The following is a 22,781-nucleotide window of genomic DNA, read 5'->3' as shown; positions in this document are numbered from 1 at the left end:
CAAAAATAAAGTTGAATTAACAAGGAACCAAAAATTAGGGGGGAAATTTGATTACTTCCTTTCTTAATAATTTGTAACATGCTGTGAGGGACAGCTCTGGTGTTCTAGTCTTCTGTTAAAAATCAAAATCTTATCCCAAAATCCCTTAGCCAAGGGGACAAACCACCCTGAAATAATAGCAGATTATAAACCTACAGCAGACTACACCCATTCTCACAGCCCCCCAAGCTGCAATCTTCCTTTTTACTGTTAATAATAATAACCACCACCGCCGCTGCCTTTGAACTGCAGAGCTGCAAGGGACCCTATGGATCATCAAGTCCAGCCCTTCTCAAGGAGGCTCAGTGGGGGAAATCAAACTCCTAACCTCTGACTCTGCAGCCACAGACCTAAGCCACTGAGCTATCCAGCAGTTGAGAACAAACTGTAGGGCATGCCTGTAATGTACTGGTTGAACAGCTATGTTCTCAGTGGGCGAGGAGAGACAAGCTCTAAGCTTTTGCCGAGTCCCAGAAAACTCGGTTCACTTAGATATGACTCTATAGGATTAGAGGTCAGCTTTTTAAAACCCTTTTACAGTGTTGCTTAAAATGTGGGAGAATCTCTGGTGGACCATTCCTCATATGACATTTCATTAGCATGATACAGTAGATGTAGGAAATTCCTGGGTGGATGTCTTACATATGGAGCTGCCACTCAAGGATATATAGCTGACAAAAGCAGCAGACAAGCGGTTAGGAAGAGCCCGTTGTTGGAAGCATATCATACACTGGGAGCATGGTGTTGGCCAATTTCCACCTCTGCTGAGCATGCTAATATAGACCTTCAAAGGAAGGATGAGCCATTTGTGGCCCTCCAGATGTTCTTGGACTCCAAGTCCAATAATCCCTCATCCATAACTTATACTTGTTAGGCGCCTTAGACTAACAAAATATAAAAATACATAATTTGCCCACTCTGCCTATAGTCCTACCTGGTCTAGGGAAGAAACACTTATTTCCATATTCACTTCTGATGGACTTTTTTTCCATATGAGGTGCCATCTTGGGGACATTAGATATTGAAAAGAAACAGGGCCATTACAGCTGTAGTATCTTTCCTGCAGAATTCTCTGGCTAGAGCAGCCCATTTCTACAGCCTAAGGAGTCAAACGAAGGAAATTCACTAAAGCTCTCAACCAGAGCTGGATAATGCTTTGTTTCTGACTGGACCATCTCACAGGGGATGTAAAACCAACTGCTTTGGTTACTGGCCCGTCTGACTGCATAACAGTCATTGGCTGAAATCCTGCTCCTTAATATTGCAATTCACAGTTAGACTAAGCTGATTAAATCAATTTATGGAGGAACTGACTCACCAAATCCCCACTGATCCAATCAGCCTTCTCTAGTAATGACTTACTACACTAAGCAACAGGATTTTGGCCAATGTTTTAATATCAATAATTTCAAAATGTTTACTGCTCTATTGTTCATTTTTCCTCCTGCTCTCAGTTATAAAGAACACCTATATTTATGCTGACCGCATAAAGTGGACATGAACCAGCAATGGGAGGCATCCCAGTGGTGGGATGCAAAATTTTCAGCCCTTACATTATTAGTAATGTAATAATTGTAATGTTGTTATAATTATTAATATAAATAATTACAACAGTATAACACTATTCAACGAATAATGTAATTATCATGAGCTTGTTTAGCTCTGTAGTTCGGAGAATCTGGCTTCAGAGCCATGGGTCAGGAATTCGAATCCCCACTTTATATGCCAGGAGAGGACCAGCTGAGATCTGGAATGTTCTGTCACCTGTGCAGCCTTGGGCAAGCTGCACCGTTCCAAAGCACCACCCAAAGGTGAGACTGGCAAATCACTTCTGTGTACCTCATACCTAGAAAATCCTGGGAGAGTCACCCTACGTTGGAATCCACTTGACAATACATAATATTAATGTAATTATTATTTTTGGGTTCACTCTCAACAACACTCTTTATGTCCCTTTTTATGTGTGATAGATGTAACAGCAAAATGCTTGTAAACATAACTGTATTTATCAAAAACAGCTGAATTTTCATTTCTGTCTTGGTGCATGCTGGGTCCTTTGACAAAGCAAATGGTAAGACATAAAAGATGAAAGGTTGAGAATCAATGTGTCAGAACACATTTATTACCATATATTTTAGTACGTCATTTATTAATACCAAACCCCCAAAGATTGAATACATTGGTTCAAGAAATCAAATGATACTGACTGCCTATGCCACAGCCTGGACTTCTAATGTGTGATCTAGAGCAGCCAGTGGCAACCCTTTTTTGGCCATGGCCACTTTTGGGAGCTCTTCTTAGGTTCCAGGCCACCCAATCATACAACAGAACAGATAATACTTCAGTATCTTCTCACATTTTTCAATCTGTGGCCCCCTTCAAATGTGTTAATGCCTTCCGGGGGGGGGCATTTGATCCCTGTTGAGAGTGGCAGACCTAGATTGTGGTTAAATCAACTGAGAGATTCCTCATCTCCACCCACTCACCCCAAAATTAGTTTTAGCACCAGTTCCATGAACTCAGTTTAAGAGGTGCCTTTCAAGAAGCACCCAACTCTACATTAAGCTCTCCTCCTTACAAAACTCCATTTTTCCAGTCAATATCCATGCTACTTCTTTTCCAGTATTTTTACATGTTGGCTGTTCACAATAAAAGTAGGTGTTCCCTTCAAACACGCAGAAGATAGGCAGGGGGGTTGTCCTAATTATACACCCATATGCACTCAAAATCTTTATATAGGCATACTTTTGAAATAACATAAACATTTACTATGCAGCAGTTCAAGCCATATGGCACACAAATTGTCTGTAGTTTCCAGTCATTTGGGAGTCAAATATTATCACAGACTTAAGTGCATGATCCCAGTAACTGAGGCAAAAAGCTCTCCATGCAGTGAGAGGATGCCATGAAGTAAATCAGAATTTGTAATGAATTTGATGTCTACTCACACCGCAACCTTAGTTAGCAAAAGCTTGAACATTTGATCTACAAAAACCCATTTTCCAGAATCTTACCAATGTTTACAAAAGGTTTGTGTACTCTCCTCCCTTGGCTAACTGCAGCTGTTTGATGATGTGCTGGGGTGTGATCTTGGTTGCACAATCAGGCACATGACCAAGATGCACCTCAGCACCTTGTAAACGAGTCCCAAGTTTCAACCTCTTATTTGTTGTGAAATACAAAAGTTTTAACCCTCAAAATTTAAGAGCAGAGCAGAATTACAACTTGAATCTCTGCATTGCAACACATACTAACATAACGTTGTGTTTTTCTCCAGTGAACTCCAACTGACATTTTCATTTTGAAGGTCAACCCTACTTGTTGGAGTTCCTTGAAACAGAAACTTTATGAAGTGCGAGGACAGTTTTTGGCTTTCCGGTTTTCATTTTTCAGTTCCAGATCACAAACAACAAACTCTTCGTTTTATTTAGAACTGAAGCAAGGTTTTTAATTACCAGCTGTAAGGGAAGAAAATCTCTGTGAAATTGGCCTATTTTCACAAGAAGCAGGAGGAAAAGAGGCAGCATAAGCTCCTGTACCCTACGGTAACAAAAGTCATGCTAATACCAAGTCAAAGCCATAGAGTTAACACTTCTTTAGTCAACAAATAAGGCCATCTCAGAGAGGCAAAAATTTTATAAGAGGGGTTGTCTTATTTGGGAGGATCAAACTCGGAGCTGTGTGTGTAAACAAAAGTAGAAAGAAGCCCTGTATTTGCTTCACCAGTTACAGTCCATTTATAAAAAACACTGACCTCTCATCAGTTATATACTGATGATTTGCATTTCCTGGCGCTCTAACTAGCTACTTCTTTACTACAAACAGAATTAAATCCTCCCATCCTTCCTGACCATCTTTACTGTTAGCACAAAAATCCACAAGAATTTCTTTGGTTTCTTCAATTTTTTACTTTAAATGTTGGTATGCTGCTCAACCGGCAAACTTTCACGATGGTTTACAAGTGTATAAACTCTGAGAAAGATCTTAAGACAGGCATTTAAATATTACTAATGAGGGCTATGAGTTATTCAGTGAGGTGTAGCAAACAAAGCAACAGATTAGGATTCAGGAGATCTGCGTTCAAGTCCCTGCTCAGACATGAAACTCACTCACTGGGGACGTTGCGCTGGTAAAACCATTCCTTCAATACATTGCTCATCTTGAAAGCCCTATTAGGACTATGATAAATTGATTCCAACTTGACAACACACAGCACACACAATGAAAATTCCAGGCAGATCTCCATTGGGAGGGCATTCTACAAATAATTAAAATATGCAAGAACAATTAAGCTCAAATAGTGGTTCCCAAACTTAAAGAGGGTTAAAACATTTCAAGAGAGTTGTATGATTGTTAAGAATTCCATGAAGATTTTTTTATCAGCTTAAACAATTCAATGTACAGTGGTGCCTCGCTTGACGATGTTAATTCGTTCCAGCGAAATCGCTGTAAAGCGAAAACATCATCAAAAGAAATAAACCCCCCCCATTGAAACGCATTGAAAACTGTTCAATGCGTTCCAATGGGCTGAATACCTGCTCATCCAGCGAAGATCCTCCATACGGCGGCCATTTTCGGTTCCTGTAAAGCAAGGAATCCATCCTAGAAAACAGCGCGGGGGGGGCCATTTTCTTCAGCCAGCAGCCATTTTGAAACCCAACAATCAGCTGTTTGCTGATCATCGTAAAGCGAAAATCAGTTCCCGAAGCAGGGAACTGATCATCATTAAACGAAAAAACCCATTAAACCATCGTTTTGCGATCGCAAAAGCGATCGCAAAAACCTAATCGTACAGCGATTTCCATGTTAAGCGAGGCAATCGTTAAGCAAGGCACCACTGTATTGTTCCTCCCATTCTAAAATTTACGATTCCTCAAGAATGTGCTTATCTTAATTTTAATTGATTTTAATTAACTCTGAATTTTACTTTTCAAGATATATTACGAACTGATCTTTCCCCTCTACTATAATGGAGGTGGTAGAGTATAATGGATGATGGTATAACAGAGATAATGAGACAGGTGGTTTTCTAAAAGATCAGCAAGTTGACATGAAAACATTAAGAACCATTGGGCTAGGAGATACTGACATTCCACCAGTGGTACTGTCACTAAAACAGTACGAAGGTATTATTCGTATGAAGGTATTATTTGTTCATATGTCTGGGCATGAATTACTAACCAGTGCATTAGCAATATAAGGATTCCTCCACTATGCTGTTTACCTGTGAAGCTCTGGGGAAAAGTAGACACATTAGAAGCATGCAAGCTGAACTGCCAGTGAGAAAAGGAGTTTTATTGTTTAGTTGTAGATCATTTGCACCGCTTACTGCATAATTCAAAATTTTACTAATTTAGCCTTCTTCTCTCTCTCTCTCTCTCTCTTTTTCTCTCTCAGGCAATAGTCACACACTGGAAAAAAAATGGGAGTAGTTACTATGGCCAGGCCACAGAGCAGATATTCTGACTGTCTGCAAGGTATCTGCTCTTGCCCAAAGGCAAAGAACGGAGCTACAAGGCAGCAGCGGAGTCATAAGTTTGCATCCTGTTGCAACAGAGTCAAAAATCCTCCTTGCATGCAGTACATATTTTCGTAAAGTGGGATCAAGTCTGTCACTTCTGCTTTGACGAAGCTTTACCTAACCCACAAAGTCAAATGTTTTCCGGGGGTGGGGAAGGGGAGAGAGACAGGACTGAAAAGATATGTGACGTATTACAGATTTCCTGCACTGGCATGAAGCAAACACAGTATTTCCAAATGTCCTTTATTTTAAGGGACAGACCATATTTCACAAATACTTCTCTAATTCTGAAAAAAAAATCTCAGCTGTCAAAACTTTCCTTATTTCAGGCCAAAAGGACATACTCTTCTTTATTTATCTGGCAATTCTAGGGGCTTGGAGGAGATCTCTTGATCATTCCCTTTAGGTTCTGGGGACAGAGTGAACTCCCTGCACACAAGAAACAGGGATTTCTTGGGGATCATCCGAAAACATGGAACTCCCTTCTTACTGATTTGTGTCTTGGTTCTTCTTACAATATTCAGGTGAAGCATAAGGACCCTTTTCTCTTGAGGGCTAGAGTGCACTTGGTGACACTGAAGTCAGACTGGACTTGGTGATACCAAAGTCTGATCAGACCCTTCTACATTAGCAATAACGCCTCTAGAGAATGTTGGCAGAGGGGGTGGAGAAATAGCTACACTAACAGATCCGTAGCTCACATGTCTGAGAATATTAGATTTTTGGCAGCAGGTAACTAATTACATAGGAGTCATCACAGTTTAAAGTTTTGCCCTATGCAGAGCATATACATAGATTCTTTCTCATACCACATTCATGTTAACTATCTGATAAATGGCATAATTGTATTCACTTCTCAACCACACTGTTGTTTTCCTTGTTTCCATGACTCCTAATTTCTAAAAAATTCTTATACTGTATTCTTTTTCGTTTGAGTTACAACACTGGCTGTTATTGTGTCTCCATAATAATTAAAATACACTTCTCCAGCAGCAAGGTTTTAGTTATATATGGATTTTCCCCAATAAATAAATAAATACATATTCAAAAACTACTGTGTCTTTAGCCACCACCAAGGGCACAGGTTCAACACTGAAGACGTCAAAGTGGTCCACTTGCCCCCAAACACAACATCTCCTTCAGTCTCTAGATTAGGGATCATAAGGACCTTGATGGCTCATCACACACAGTACTGTATGGACAGGGCAGTCAACTGTATGGAAGGAACCCTGTTTTGAAGGTATAAGAGTTCTACATGGATTTTGAACTACACAGAGTTCTGGCACCACTAACGTCTATGTTGTTGAAGGAACAAGCATATGGGGGGAAATGGCACCATTGAATTGGCCTGCCTATCTGAGAGCAAATTCCCAGTGCATCCTGTATGTTTTCTAATTTGGCATTATGTATTTTGTTTCCTGCCATTTCTCTTGATTGTAATGCTATTTTTGTGGAGTTATTGCCCTAAAATATGACTTAAGAATAATTTAAAATAATATCTAGAAACATTGCCAGAGACAGACTCTAGTACAGTAATATACATTCATAGACAACAAATACTCTGGCATGCAAAAATATAAGAAAACATGGCAACATACACAGAAGTACAGCATGAAGCTGTAGCAAAGTCAAAGAGGCACTCATGGTTCCCACAAGCAAACCTTTAGAGGGCCAAGGAATTTGCTAAGGAAAACATGAGCTCCCTCTAGTGCTTCTAGTCCTCTTTTGGGGCAAAGAAAAATGGAACTTGTAGTTTATAACTAGCCCATTTCTTTTGTTCTTCTGCTCATTTGTAACATGACCACTCTCCTACATACTGAGATATCAAAGAAAGAAAGAAAGAAAGAAAGAAAGAAAGAAAGAAAGAAAGAAAGAAAGAAAGAAAGAAAGAAAGAAAGAAAGAAAGAAAGAAAGAAAGAAAGAAAGAAAGAAAGAAAGAAAGAAAGAAAGAAAGAAAGAAAGAAAGAAAGAAAGAAAGAACATCTATTAAGATGCTTTTATATTTCAGGTCTGGGCAAAGATGAAACAGAATGCAGTGCCATATCTGTTCTCAGAACAGAGATATCAGTAAGGAATTTAGTTATGTACACACATGACATAATCCTTCAAACACTCAAGAGTTCAAACACATGATCTACCCTTGCAATGGTTCTGAAAAAGGAAATGAGGTGGCACTGATGTAAAATAGATAGGAACATGGTATATTTAAACAAAACTCTTACAAACACAGTGCCTTACTAGCATAATCACAAATGCACCAGCATCAGGGTTGCCACTCTGTTAGTAATAACAACTGGTGACACATGCATATTGAAAATCTGGGTCACAGTGCACCCTCAAGATTTCCTGCTCAGGCCCCTTTGCCTATTTCCATGTCCTTTTAGCAGCAGCAAACAAAATTCCAGTCCAGCCATTTTCCCAAGTAGCGGAAGCGTCAACAAGATTCAGAAACAAAATTCCAAAGAAGCAGCAAAACGAAAAGCATGACAGCAGAGAAAGGTAGATGAACTCCAGACTCAGGAAGAACTGAGTGAAAAAGTATCCAGGGATTGAAAGCTTTTAAATTCTGCCCATAGTAGTGCAAAAATCTATCAAGCAAGGCTCTGAGCCTTGACTTTTAACAGCAGCAAGGAGCTGCTATTTCAAGATGATGTTCACTGACTTCAAGGCCTTTTCTGAACTTTTAAGAACTTTCATTCCCTGGAGTTATCCTTCCAAACAAAAGTGAACATTTTGTTCTGTGGAATCCAAATTAAGAATGTTTGGTCACTTGAGAGCACAAGAGGAAATGAGAAAAATCCAGGCATGAAATGGGCTGTGGCCTAAAACTGAACAAGAAACTGGATAAATGTCAGACTGTTAGCATGACTGTTCTGAGGATATCAATGACTGGTTATAATGGCATAGGATTTTCATTGTTAAGCTCCAAGAGTATAGCGCTTCAGTGATATAAAAAGAAGTTAAAGTGCTAGTTGGATTTTGTTAAGGAGTGGAACAAGTCATTGTAATGGAGATGGGAAATTCAAGAACAGGAGCCCTCTGTGTTTGTAGTGTGTTCTCCTCCACTTCTAGTTGGGCCAAACCTGAAATAGTTCACACTACCACCCCTTCTTAACAACTTCCTAGTATCTTTTGCATGGAAAAGAATATCTTTACTGTGAAGAAGGTGGAGAGGATATGAGTGGAGCAGCCATGAACATCACAAGACTCATGGTACGAGTCATCGTACTGGGCAGAAAAAGCAAACTTAGCCTGGTTCTCCTACCGTTCCCTTGTGTGTTTTTCTTCTGGGAAAAGGATGGAGAGCTGCAGGAAGAACAGCCAATCAGAAGCAGCAGAAAGTCTTGGAGAAGGAGCAGGGAATAAATTACTGTCTAGATCAGTGGTTCCCAACCGGGGGTCCCCAAATGTTCTTGGACTAAGACTTCCAGAAGTCTTCACCACTAGCTGTGCTGGCCAGGATTTCAGGGAGTTGTAATCCAAGAACATCTGGGGTCCCAAGGCTAGGAACCACTGGCCTAAATGAACAGCCAAAGAACCTGACTGATTGGAACACTGAGCAAGCAGGTACATATCCATGCCTCATTTTACTTGGGATGTTATCTTCCTTGTTTTCTTTGGCATGCATATCCTTTATTGCATTTATCACCGAGTTATTGTTACTGAATTATGCATCAAGCTTTTCAAGAAGACAGGAAAGGTTCACATTTCTAACTGAATGAAAGAACCATGTAAAGGAAGCTTACCATTGGTGAAGGTGTTCACGTAGTACCTGCGCCCCTGGGGAGACATATAGCTCTGCCAACCAGGTGGGAGATGGCCATTTTGAGAGTCTTCTCCTACTTGAGGAACAATCTTCCTAGGTTTCTGTGAGAAGAACAGAAAAAGTTCTGTTAAACTGGTTTTCAGAGAATATTAAAAAAAAATTGTAACCAAGAGTATACAGTAGTGTGAAATTCTCAGGCATTCCTTAAAAGTTCCTGGGAGCAGGATATAAAAATCAAAGAGGTAAGCACTGCTAAGAACCCAAACATCTAATTATCTTTCCCATCTTCTGCCTGGGAAATGTATTCAGGCTACCATCTACAAAACGCAGACATTCCCTTAAGGGCCGGGAAGACAGCGGAATGTAATACAACCTGTATGATAGCTTTGGCAATCCAGCATGTTATCACATTATTACTTCTGGAAAAGAAAAACAAACTGGATTCTACATCCACAGAGGAATGATCATAAAACCGAGGTGATAGTCATGCTAGTTTCACAAGCCACCTGTGTTTTTAACACCTAGAATAAATGTCTACAAGATCAAGCATGATTTTTTAAAAATTGAGCAAAGGTCAAAAGCTCAGCTACAAAAGGGAATGTGTTTTCTTTTTACAGTCAAACCATCCTCCAACAGAACTCAGTTACTAAATACGAAATATATATATATTTGCTGGTTGTATGGATTTCCAGTTATTTGTGGTAGGTATGAAATGTGACCGCTGGCTAGATAGCTCAGGTTGGGTTTGGAGTTCAGTTCCCCACTGTGCAATCCAGAAGCTGCACAGCCCTAGCCCCAGAAGAAGACAATGATAAACCACTTCTGAGCATCTCTACCTAAAAAAAACCTGGAAAGGGTCACCATAAGGATGGGGAATGGCAAGCACACAATTGATGGCACACAATTATTATTAATTATGGAAAGTGATCAGTACCACAGTAAATGACTTTTTGTTCCTTGGAAGAGTGCTTTTTCAAATTCTATTACTATAATCCAGCCCATACCCTTGAATCACACAGAATCTTAAGCCGCTGGTAGCAAATGTCCATCTCTACATCCTTAAGGTGTGATTTCTCTTATATGGCCAACAGAAGTTATTGTTATAGCCACTGAAATATTCAAAGGTGGAAGAGGACAGATATGGGAAAGAAAGAGGAGAAGATGACAAAGCAGTGGAGACTGAAATCAGCTGCAGCATGGGCACGAGGACACTTACATAGACATACCATCAACCAGGGAAGAAGGACTGAAAAACACACTTGTATGGCAAAAGGGCAAAGGGCTGCAATTAGGAGAACCACAATGTAGGGAAGAGGCATGTATGCCATCCCAGTGAATGGCCTGTTTGAGAGTCACAGCAACCATCCTGCCCCAAACTTGTTAACTACCCATCTGTTTCCAAAGTCTGATCAAATGGAGATGGAGTGAAGCCGTGCTTTCCCTTAGTAAAAAAAAGAAGTGGAGGAGACAACCTAATTAATTTCTAGCTCATTGTCCTATAGCTTTCTTATGCAACTCCAGTGGCTAGAACAGAAGTGCACGTTGCAAAGCAGAGGGATAGCTGGGCAGTGCTCCAAGATGATGACAACCAGCTGTGCATGCATAGCTTTTAGCAATGTATACACAGCTGGGAATCTCAGAACAAGCTCTTCTCCAACCATTCAGGGGTGACGTATGCTCCAGCCCAGCCCTCCTCCAACAATATGCCGCAGGGAAAGAAGACTCGTAAGGTAGTAGGTCAACAATGGTGTTGCAGAGATGGCACATTAAAGCCACTTTGGCCTCGTTACCACAGTCACTAAGCAGTGTTACTCATTACAAAAGAATGCACTCTACACACAACCTCATGCTCTTCCCATCCACAATGAAGTTGTTCTGTTGCCAGGTGTTTGAGAAGCCACACCTGAGCCAAGCCCTCAGAAAGCCGTCCCATCAGCCACCACACAACTGAAGAAGACAGACAAGGAGGGTCTTCCCCACATAGGTTTACTGTTTGTTGCACATGTGAAAATTCACAAGGGGTTGGAAAGAGGAACTTCCTCTGGTAACTGTACTGGGTTACATTTTCCTAGTGGCCTGGAGTCCATTGAGACAAACATCTGTGTCCCAAGAAACTAGCACAGTAGAAGCTGGCCAGGCGCAAAGGCAGCACAATGTTGTTGTTGTGTGCTGTCAAGTCAGAATCCACTTACACCAGCTCTTATAGGGCTTTGAAGGTGAAGTGAAATAATATTTAAGAAATGGTTTTGCCAGTTCCACTCCCCTAGTGAGTTTCCATGACTGAATGAGGATTCGAATCCATGCCTCCTGAGTCCTATATAGTCTGTCACTCTGTCCATTATACTACACTGGGTATCTGGCAAGATAAATACATGGTGGTAAAATCGACATATGTACCCCTACATTACAAAGGCTCCAGCACAGGCCAGTTTGTTGATGTTCTTATGTCTTGTCAAATTGCTTTGGACTTATTGTGACCATTCAAATGAATTACCATTAAAGGTCCTATTGTTAACAGGCCTGCTCTGGTTTTGCAAACTAGAGGCTGAGGCTGTCGTTGTTGGGCTCATGCATCTCACAGGCCAGTTACAGTACTGAACATAAATCCCTGACAGTTTAATGGCAATTTCACACCCTATGCCAGAACTCATCTGCATACATCTGTCTCTGGAAAAAAAAAACCAAACGCACACGAAAGAGTGAACAATCTATCCATCTATAGAAATACTCCTTGTCACACATGCCCAATCGATGCAGATGTTGCTTTTTACAATAGAACCCTGTGGGGGCTGCTGCTGCTGCATGCCAAATAGCTGAACTATACATCAACCAGCCTGGAGAAAATAGTTGGGAGTTTCAGAGACTGTGGCAGAAGTTGTATGCAACCTATAAACAAACTGATAGACAATTTATGTTCAAAAAGGGAATCCAAGCAAACATTTTTTACTGGTAGAACGAAGGAGCAACACGTACCAATCCATGCAGTTCTCTCTAAGAATATCACATATCAGCCATAGTATCCTAGAGGCTTTGTCTTCCAGTTCCCCATATGAAAGCTGTTTGTGGTGACTCAGCAGTGTAGGAAAGGCACTCAATATAATATAAGCTTATAATATATAAGCATGTTCAGATGATCCAGAGTCAATACCTAGATGTGGAAATCAGTTTCTCGCCTAAACCTTAGGAGTTCTGCTTACAGAACTTTCCAGGTAACCTAAACTTAGCCAATGATATCATCACGTCCCTTAGGACAGACATGCATCTGGTTGAAGTACACTCAGAAAGGTAGGGACAAAGGGTAGAATTTAGCATTCTGCAAAGATGAGTGAATATGGAATATATATTTGTGGTGGAATCTTCATGTGCCAGTGTTAAGGCAACTCACTGGAGAGCAGGGAGCATTTGATGGTTCAGTTATATACATGCACAACTCTGTCCAGATTTTGGGTAGAGCAACTAAGGCTCTCACACCACCATTCAAAGACTGAGCCTTATTTGTCCCTGTTGATCGTATCTCTTTGGGTACATTCACACAATACAACAAGCCAAGGTTCTCACGAACAAATAGTACATACTGCGTGAGCATTTCCACTTGCAAGGGGAATGGCTAAACAACCTGGATCTTTGCTGTGCAGTTAGTCTATTGTAGCATTTAAGAGTGGACAGTTTCTGATCTCTAGGATAGTCTCTCCTAAGAAGCAAGGCTTCGCTCTTCTTCTGGGAGGGAAACAAAACAGAGACAAGAAGTTGCCCGCCACCAGAGAATATGACAGATATCTCGAAAAGTAGGAGCAAACAGGAGCAGTCAAGCAGTGTGCACTGGAGTTTCTGCTTATCCCTACACCATGTCAACGTAACTGGCAAAATGCTGGTGGCACAAACCTACTCCCCTAAAATCTGGATCAGGTGCTAAAATAAATTGATTTAAACTCATGGAAAGTTTAATATCCCTCTATTTCAGGTTCTTAGGGTCCCTAAGGCTTGCTTTTGCCCTGAAAAAGGCTTTGGGAGCCTCAGGATATGGGGGAACCGGGAGAGAGAGAAAGGCTTTAATAATTTAAAAAAAATGCCTCAACCATGGTGCCAACAGGGCAAAAGGAGGCCTTAGGCAGCCTTGCAACCAGAGAGTGGGAGACTGAAAACTTTCCATGAGTTTAAATCAAATGTTTCCGGCACCCGATCTGGTTACAGCTGCGTAAAGTTATGCAACAGAATTCTGCCCGTGATGTAATTCTCTTTTCCTCTCTGCCCAAGCCTTTGCTTTCCCTTTTTAACAGCGTACAAAAAAAACAAAAAATGTACTAATTCCAACAGTACAGTATTTGAAAACAAATTTAAAATATCTGAGCTCAGTCCCTGAAGATACCTTTCTGTCAAAAGATGTTGCCTGCAGTAAACCAACACACAAAAGCATTAAGACATACATTGCCAGCTTCAGAGGACAAATGCTCTGTAATGCTTTGCCACTGTGCCTCATTCTACATATCCAGTATTATTGTTCATAAACAAATAAATTATAGTTCTATCGCACATTTTAGGTAGTTCTGCACAGAGAAATCCAGAAGTGTATCCTGCTTTCCCTTTGATAGTGGAGTTCGGTACACAGAATGGTGTCTTTTGTGTGCAGATTGCCACCATTAGACATAAAAATTGTCAATACAATTGAGGCAGTTCACTTTTCAGCAAAAACCTGCGGGAAAGTGTCATGAAGAAACTGAGTTCCAATGTGGATTTCAATAGTCAAAATTTCACTCAAGAAATCCAAGAATTTTGCTTTAATCAGGCTTATCAGCTTCCTGCTACCAAAAATATTTGCCTCAACATTTGTTGCATTCTTCCAAACACACACACTCCAAACAATTTCTCTAATTTTTATTTACAAAGATCCTTTGCTGTTTCAGTCAGAGGCCAGGCCTCACCCTCACTGCTCTGCTTGACCAGCTGCATTCTCACAATTTTAATGGCTGCAGCACGAGGCATTTTAATTAAAGAGACTCTGAAACACACCTTCATTCTTAAGTGTGCTCCTTTTTAAAAAGCAAACAATCAACAAAATTGCTATTTCCTGCCCCTTCAGACATACTGGTTTGTTTCCATCAAACCTCTTAAGAGTTTTACTACCCTGAGCCTCTTAGAATTTGACCAAGTTATTCTGCATTTCTCAGACTCGCCTAGCATCAAAGAAAGCCAAAGATATAATTATGACTAAGCTTCTAGACCAAAAATGTAAACCATCACTACAGACATACAAAACCACTGAGTTCCCAATGCATCTTGTTTGTGTCTATATAATGACTTCTTACCATGGGTGCTTTTTTGTCAAATCCCTTGCAGAAATTAAGTCCCAAATCAGAGCTGGATTATGGCTGGTTCTCTCTTTGTGAGACAAGCTGGGCAACTACCCTCTGCCTGTTCAGCTCTTTGTGTGGAAGTTAAGAGCCAGAGCCCAGAGTCATGGCTCAAGAGGAAGAGCAACCACTGCAAGGGACCTTTCTTTGTGTGTCAACAGACTTTAGTACTTCCCTTCGCTCAACTTTGTTCTTTGGATATTGAACAGATCCATTTTACATGTTTCCCAGCTGTAAAACATATGGAATGCTTGTTTCCTTGCCAGCTTCCCGATGATCGTGTAGGTGACAGACAGCACAAAGCAAGGGTCTGTACAACGGACCAAATGCTCCCTGTGCAGAGATGGGGCAAACAAGGGCCGCTTTGTCAGACTTGCAGTTTGATTCAGTCCCAGCCTCTTTGACCTTCTGTGTCCCTTTTCTATGTCTCTTTGGGGAACTTTTCCCCTGAACTCCTATCAAGTCCACTCTTTGTACAAAGACTGACCCCAGCCGACAAAACGAAGCACAAACTCGTATCACCCAATGGCCATGATAAGAATTTGAGAATTTGGCATAAATAGGTCTGAAGCAGCTCTCCAGAAAGGAAACATTAAAACCTTTCTTGTCCACGAATTCTATTGTATGTGGGCAGAAACCCAAGTACATCTTAATATCACTTTATTATCACTATTATGAATGCTGTCAGATCATTATCATGGCTGAGATTATGTGTGTTTTGTAGAAAGTTCAAGACCCTTCCAGGGACACCCTTCCTATAAACTTCTCCCTTCAACAGTGCTAGAAATAGAGGCACCAGATACCCATGTACCGTATTTGCCAGCATACAAGATGACTTTTTGGGCCCAAAAATATGCCTCCAAGTGGGGGGGGTCATCTTGTACGCCGGGTGCACTTCATTTGGGCTAGGAAGGAGCTGCTGCCGCCGTTGAGTGAGTGACACGGGGCTGCGCTGGCCGGGGAGGAAGGCAGGCGGGCAGGCAGGCAGTTAGTCTGGATGGAGGGAGGGAAGCACAGCCTGCCATGCCTGAGCGGCCAGAGCCTGCCGCCGGGCTCCCTGCCACCCCGCGCCACTGAGCCAGCTGGGCGCTCGCTCGCCCGCCACCTGCCCGTTTCCCCTCTTCCTCCTCCTCCTCCTCCTCCTCCTGCCGCAGCCTGCTCAGCCTCTTCCCCTCTTCCTCGCCCCCTACCCGCTGGCCATGAACTTCCAGGGCGGGCCTGGGCAGAGCCCCGGGCAGCCGCCGCCACTGCAGCAGAGCCGTCCACTCTATACAGTGAGTGGAAATGTTGGGGGGTCGTCTTATATGGCCGGTCGCCTTGTACGCCGGCAAATACAGTAGTTCAAAATATGTAATGCCTATGCCCTCAGAAACTTTACAAAGCATAAATGGGGGTTCTCTTCCATATTATTGGCAATCCTTTCCATTCAGTACCATCTGTAATGAGTCTTAAAGGTCCTTATGACCTCCTAGAGGCTGAATTCGAGATGTTGTATTTGGGGGCAGGTAGATTACTTTGATGCCTTCAGTACTGAACACATGTCCCTGGTACTAGGTTGCCAGACACACCGTATTTTTTTGAATATTTATTGATTGAATAAAAATCCATGTATAACCAAAACTGTGCTAATCTGAGATGTGCAATTCAAGGAGAAAGTGTATAATCAAACTCTCTTTAATTTCTGTCCATTTCTTTGCCTGACACTTGTGCTTCTCAGGGTGCCATGAGCCAGAAATGGCTAGTTGTTCATTCCCACCAATGCTATTTTCCTCTCACTAACATTGACAGCTGCGGCTAACACAGTAGCATTGTCTGGTAGTGTCCTGGGTGGCTCTCTGAGCAAGCACAGCAAAATGATAAAGGGAAGATGTATAGAAAAAGCTTCACAGTGCAAGGACTATTGCGTCCCTTTGGTCACCTGGATTGGCAGCCATTTTGTCACTCCTCAGGACTCAGTTTCAGGCAAACCTGCTCTGTCTTAGTATTTGCCCCCTCCCCGAAAAAAAAGAAAACACCTGGGATCCTTTTACAGGTCTCCATCCTCTTCCCTCTTAGCAAGTACCAGCCACCATCCCAGCCATCTCAGTTGCAGTTCAGCAAATCTCTGAAGCCAACTGACAGGCATGCCAGCAGTTGCCTCTGGATGCTCTGTTGCCATGCATGCTCATGCATGGCAACACGGATTTAACTGGGGCAAAGAGCCTACACTAACCTAGCACCCATGCTGTGAATTAAACATGTCCTTCAAAACAGAGTGATTTGCACTTATTAGTACTGATCTGAAGTAGGGGAACAAGAAGATTCCCATCGGCCAGAAAGCATGGGCTTTCATTTCAGCAGGTTTTCAGCATGGGGATGCAAACAAAGGCAAAAGTGTCTGAAAGCACAGTTTCCTACAAAGCATCTGACCACAGTTTTCTGCCTGTGCTCTAAGTTGATAATATCACCATATGCATGCCTAACACCGACTGGTGTCATGCTGTGATTTTCACAACAGTGTCTCTCATTAGTTAGAACCCAGTTTAGAATCCATGAGGAAAAAGGAATGAAAGATCATCCACTGAGGGGGCAAAAACCTGAGAATCAAGGCAAAGAATGGGAAGATCTAAGTGAACATAAAATCCCTGGGAAATCCACCCATTTCATGAGGAAATACTAGAAGACTATTTGGCACAGCACAAAAAAGAGAGAGATTGTACAACTGCTTCACAACACATCTCCTATCTAGGATATAATAACCCCTTTACTCACTTTATCACCCTAACCCTTTCCTATACTAAAATACACTGGCATTTATAAAAATCATTTAATGAAAGCTCATAGCGATAATCACTACACAACCATGTTACAAGCATCTTAGATATATTTCAATTGGTAATGGCGCAGCTAAAAAAATCTTGTAAATAAATAAATAAATGTTCTGTGTTATTGTGTTATAGCAGCTGTCCAAACCTTGAAACTGCTATCAACATCCACAACAACAGGATGCTGAAAATCCATAATACATGTGGAGAATTTCAAATATGCCACAGAACTGGGACAATGAACAGAGATAATCTCAGGTTAAATGGTGATATAATATCCACAATCCAAAAATTTCAGATACAGTACTTAATGTTACAAAGACTTGCAACATCACTTTGGGATTACTGACAATCTTCAAAAATAAATTCACTGTGAAACAGACATTTCACAAAGTTTAAAACACTCTCTCACCTAGTTCTATCATGCTTCCAGTGCTTTTACTAGATTTGTGTTCTTTCAGCTGTCTGTATACCATTTTGACATACGGGCAAGAGAAACAACTCATAAATTGTATGACCTGAATCAATATGCATTCGCTTTGTCACCATACCAGTTTGGTCACGTGAAATGGCTTTAAATAAGGCCTATGCATACAGATAAAATAGCTGATGTAGTTAGAGACAGCGAATCCATTGTGGTTGCCACAACTTAAAAACTAATCAACTTGGTTTTCATAATACAAAGAACAGATCATTTATAATAGCTCAAAAAACAAAGATATTATACCACAGAAAAGGGAATGCCCAAAAATATTCTTCAGTATCCTCTTTTAATACTAGCTGCTTGCTATGAATTCATAGCAAGCAGCCCTTCTTATTTAATTATCAACTTATTTATATCCTTCCCTATGTCTGAGAAGTGGGGTTCAAGAAAAAAAACACATGACCAAACAATTTAAAACTATTTAGAACAGCGTAAATAACTTGAGGTATTTTAAAATGATGCATTCTCTCTATATTTATATACCAATTAGGTCTTCCAGCAAACTTTTATACCAAATCTGTACCCATATCTACTCAAGCAATGTAGTCAAAGCCCAAAACAACACCAACTATGTCCTCAAGGGTTCATTTAATTACATTCAACCATGTCATCAAGGGTTCATTCAATGAGAATGTGCAGCAACCGGAAGATGACATGATTGTGTCTGAATAAATGTAGATTGCTGTACATGAAAAGAATAAGACACCCCCCCAAAAATAAGCCCTAATGCGTTTTGTTTTTGTTTTTGTTTTTTTTGGAGCAAAAAATAATATAAGACCCTGTCTTATTTTCAGGGAAACAGGATAGTACACACAGAATAAATTTATGTGTTTGGATAAGGCTGCTGAGAGAGAGACTGAGATCCTGGTTGCAGGGGACATGTTTGCCAGCACAGCAGAATTTCAGCCATTCTCCTAGCTGCAAATGAAGCTCTGGTCTTGGTTTTTTTTACTGAAAACTTGGGTATCTTTGAGGCTACAGATGGTACAAAGAGCCAGAATGATACACTGAATGGAGTTTCTGATTCTGACAAGGTGGGCCTGGGTTCAAATCCCGGCTCCCTGACTGAGGCTCATGGACGACACTGGACCCCTTGGATTGCAGTAATCCAGTCGGGTTGTAATTAAGGCATGTGTCACCATGGCCAGATCAGACCTCTCAAGAAACTGTTGCAGCTGGTGCACTAGTTTTTAATTGTGAAAATGTATTCCTGGCCATTGCCATAACCCGGGTATGTAGGCTCAGAGATGAATCCAGGAACATCCCCAAACTGTGCGCCAGTGGTTTCAGAGGAAGTGTAATCCCATGTAGTACAGGCTGCATTCCTATTCCTTGATCTGCCTTTCGATCAATGCCCCCAATTGGGCTACAAGGAAGAAAATCTGCTATCCAGCCCCTCCCACAAACTCTTTCAAAGGAAGGAAAGCTACAAATGTCATTGCTCCAAAATCAAAATGCAAGTTAACCTATACAGTTCTCTTTTTAAAAATATTGAAAATATCAAGTTTGTCTTGTATATTAAAGAAGTTTCAACTGGACTACTAGTAGTTAAAAAGTATACGAACCTTATTACCCTGAAAGGCCCATCCTTTGAAAAACCTCAGCCTAAATTGTGACCTTAAGTTTGAAACTTCAATGCCTCTAAAAGATTTTGCCTAGGAAGTGCAAAACCGACTTTGGCCAAAAGAAGTTTGTTCTTTCCCCCATATGGGATGCAGGCTTTCCTACCAAAGCCAACACTTCTTTGGCAGAACCACTCAACATTTACATCTAACACTTTTATTAGAGTAAATTATTTCTTTCCACTCTGCTGTTGCTTTGCTGAGCCATGCTCCAAAGTTCCAGTCAGCAAAACCATGAAAGTGACAAGCACTGCATATGCTGAAACCTTAAATTAATACTGCTCATGGAAACAGATTCATGTGACTTCCTGGTGCACCCTGAAAAGGATGGCCCTCCGTGGTGACAGTTCAAGCCTGACTCAATAGGAAGGGGGGGGGGAAGCACTTCTCATTTGCAGACAGCCGGAAACCTCTCAAAAGAAAAGAGGGATCCCAAAAGAGGAAACATCTGTGCATCCAGGTCACTTGTGCCTCCTGCCAATGGAATGCGGTTGACAATATTTACTAGCAAGTTCAGTTCCTAAAAGTTTGCTGGAACTGAAATCCAAGTTTACAAGTCTAGATGGACAAGGAGTTTGGTAGGAATGGCAAACCTCCTGTGACACTGATTCAGGAAACACTGTCTTGTGGATGACAACAGGCATAGTAACTGTTTTTTTTGTTTGTTTTTGTTTTTTTGGGGGGGCATATTAGGCCCTCAGCTGAGCAGAAAGTCTCAGCAGTGAGTCCAGGTGAGATCAAGCTGCTTGCACAAATATTGCCACTGTGCCAGGATGCTGCTGGTGGTGAGAGGTCATCATGGAGATTGCCACTTGCACACTTGCACAACAGTAATAGTGACACAAGGGATATCATTCCATATTACTACATCGATGTAGTAATCATTCAGCAGAAGTGCATCAGATACTAGGCTATGTGTTTTAAAAGCATTATTAAGGGGTGTTTAATGCTCCAACTAGAAATATAGAACTGAGCACAACAAACAGGTGTTTGGAACACATACATCATTCAGGTATACAACATCTATCTCAGAGTTGGAGTCTGCATTGCTCTCTGTTGAGGATTTGCTCAGTGGCAGATACAGTAAATCAATAACTCCTTAATGGCTGGAACGGTTCTTGCAGACCATCTTAATCATTGGGCCACAGGGGAATGCACAGACATACAGTATCTGCCCTTTTCACACAGATATTTCATGCCACTTTTGGCCATGTGTCAGTGAATTAACACCTGCCCACTCCTGGCCATTAATTTCTATAGATACCTTAAGGAGAAGTAGCATCTATATCAAAGAAGTCCGTAACACAGTCAAATATTTCAGATCCTCTTCATTTCCACTTGCAGAGGAGGGGGGGGTAAACATTCCAACCGCAAAACAGAAAGAAATCAGTCCATGAAAACTCCTACATTGCATGGAATGATCCAGAAGGTGAAACCAAAGTACCGCACCACAAGGACCTCTAAGGCAAATAAGTGATTCCTGTTTTGCCTGCAAATTGGCAACATCAGCAATGGAGGCTGGGGGGGGGAGAAGCAGAGGAAGGCTTGAGCACAAGTCCAAATGCTAAAGATCTTCACTGCCACACACACAAACACACACGTACCTCACATATATTTAAATCCAAATGCATGTTGCAGACCTGTCACTCAAAGTCAGAGGAAGCTTGGTTGACACTGCCGGCCCTGCCAAAAAACTGTAGTTGAGGGCAGCCCCTTCCTCCATGCAAACCCACCTCCACCAAAGTTCTCCTCAGGAGAACAAATAAAAGGGAGACTTTCTTTACGTAACACATAGTCAGACTTTGGGAAATGCCATGGCACCCACCAATTTGAACAGCTTTAAAGGGCAGTTAAACAAATTCGTAGAGGATAGCATGAAAACATGAAAGAGGCATCAGGTTTCTTATCTGTGCCATAGAGCTTTATGCAGTATTACGAGCACTAGGCAACATATGGAAGATCAGATGCCCAGTTATGCTGATGGGTCCCTTGAAAAGGTTTGTTCCCCAGTTTCTCATTAAAGCTGCAGCCCTATTCCATGAACGGGACTGATGTTTGTGCAGGTACTCTACAACACTCATGTGGCTTAGCAACCTTGGGAATGGCACCCCCACATGGGTAAGAATACCTTGACCACACTTTGTGATGTCACTTTTCATCAACTTTATAAAGTCTCCAGCAGAGACTTTAGGTAGAGTCATCATGTCCTCAACAGAGGAAAGCAGCTTGGCAACAACTCCTGAAAACCAAAAAGTGGAAAAGACCGAAGACCTTTCCTCCAACAAAACAACTGGGGTGAGGAAATCAAATCTATTTCACTGGACTGAGCAGGATGCTTCCGAGATAGAGGTGAATGAGGAATGTTTTCTTCCAGGTACTCCTTTTAAAAAATCTGCTTGTAGGTTTCCCGAAACATCCTATTGGGCATCCTAAAATATATCTTTGTTTTTTGGATCCTAAAGGGCTGCTTTAACAGCCTAATTTCATTGCAGAAGTACCAAAAACTTCTGCAATGATGTGGTATCTTCTGAAAAACCAAAAAGTGGAAAAAGCAGAAGAGCTTTCCTCCAACAAAACATCAGGTGAAGTACTCTAACAGTTTGGAGACTGAAATAGGTGGTGGGGAAGGATCACCAGTGACCACAAGTTACAACGACTCTGAAGAAGATATGAAATTGGAGGCATGACACCATCATCAGAAATGGAAAATGAAAGGCAGCTTCATCCAGCACTTTGTCAGCGGCTTGTGCTTAGGAAAGGAAAACTCTGACTTCAAACCCCCACTGAGGCACCGCCATCAGCCTCCATGTCATAAGTGAGCAGGCCAGGTAGGTGGGACTCGTTAGCCTGGGAAGGCAGCCCATCTAGGAGAAGGAAAACTCTGACTTCAAACTTCCACTGCCTTGTGGCTATATCCACTGATGGAAAAGGCTTCAGGAGTTAACCTCGAGGCAAAATCCGGAGCTGGAGCCCCAGAGGCAGTTCATGTCGTTCTGGCAACTCCTGCGATGCCGTTGGAACCAGTTGTATTGGTGCTTGCCTTTCCACTGGACTATTTCAGTGATGTGGAGAGGGAGGATTTGCTGCTTGGGGACTAAAGGATGCCTATGGAGAATAGCAGCTATCAGTGACTAGTACCCGGGAGGACTATGTATTACTTTCTGTCTCTGAAGCATATCAAAGACCAGTGGAAGGGA

General features: G+C 41.6%; 1 protein-coding gene across 3 annotated transcripts in view; it reads right to left on the bottom strand.

The window, feature by feature from the left end:
• The window catches only part of GAS7 (growth arrest specific 7), a 151,648-nt gene that overhangs the window by 73,523 nt on the left and 55,344 nt on the right, over window positions 1-22,781 (bottom strand). For 2 of the 3 annotated variants that reach the window (XM_072990437.2, XM_072990438.2), the window contains exon 2: window positions 9,307-9,427. In XM_072990437.2, the coding sequence (XP_072846538.1) occupies window positions 9,307-9,427 (121 nt within the window). Of the gene's footprint in view, window positions 1-9,306; window positions 9,428-14,629; window positions 14,809-22,781 lie in introns of those variants that run through there. The other variant, XM_020785902.3, reaches the window with a different exon arrangement.

This window comes from Pogona vitticeps, chromosome 2 (assembly GCF_051106095.1).
Source record: "Pogona vitticeps strain Pit_001003342236 chromosome 2, PviZW2.1, whole genome shotgun sequence".
Lineage (NCBI taxonomy): Eukaryota > Metazoa > Chordata > Lepidosauria > Squamata > Agamidae > Pogona > Pogona vitticeps.
The sequence above is the reverse complement of the archived record's forward strand: the minus strand, read 5'-3'. Positions and strand labels throughout refer to the sequence as shown.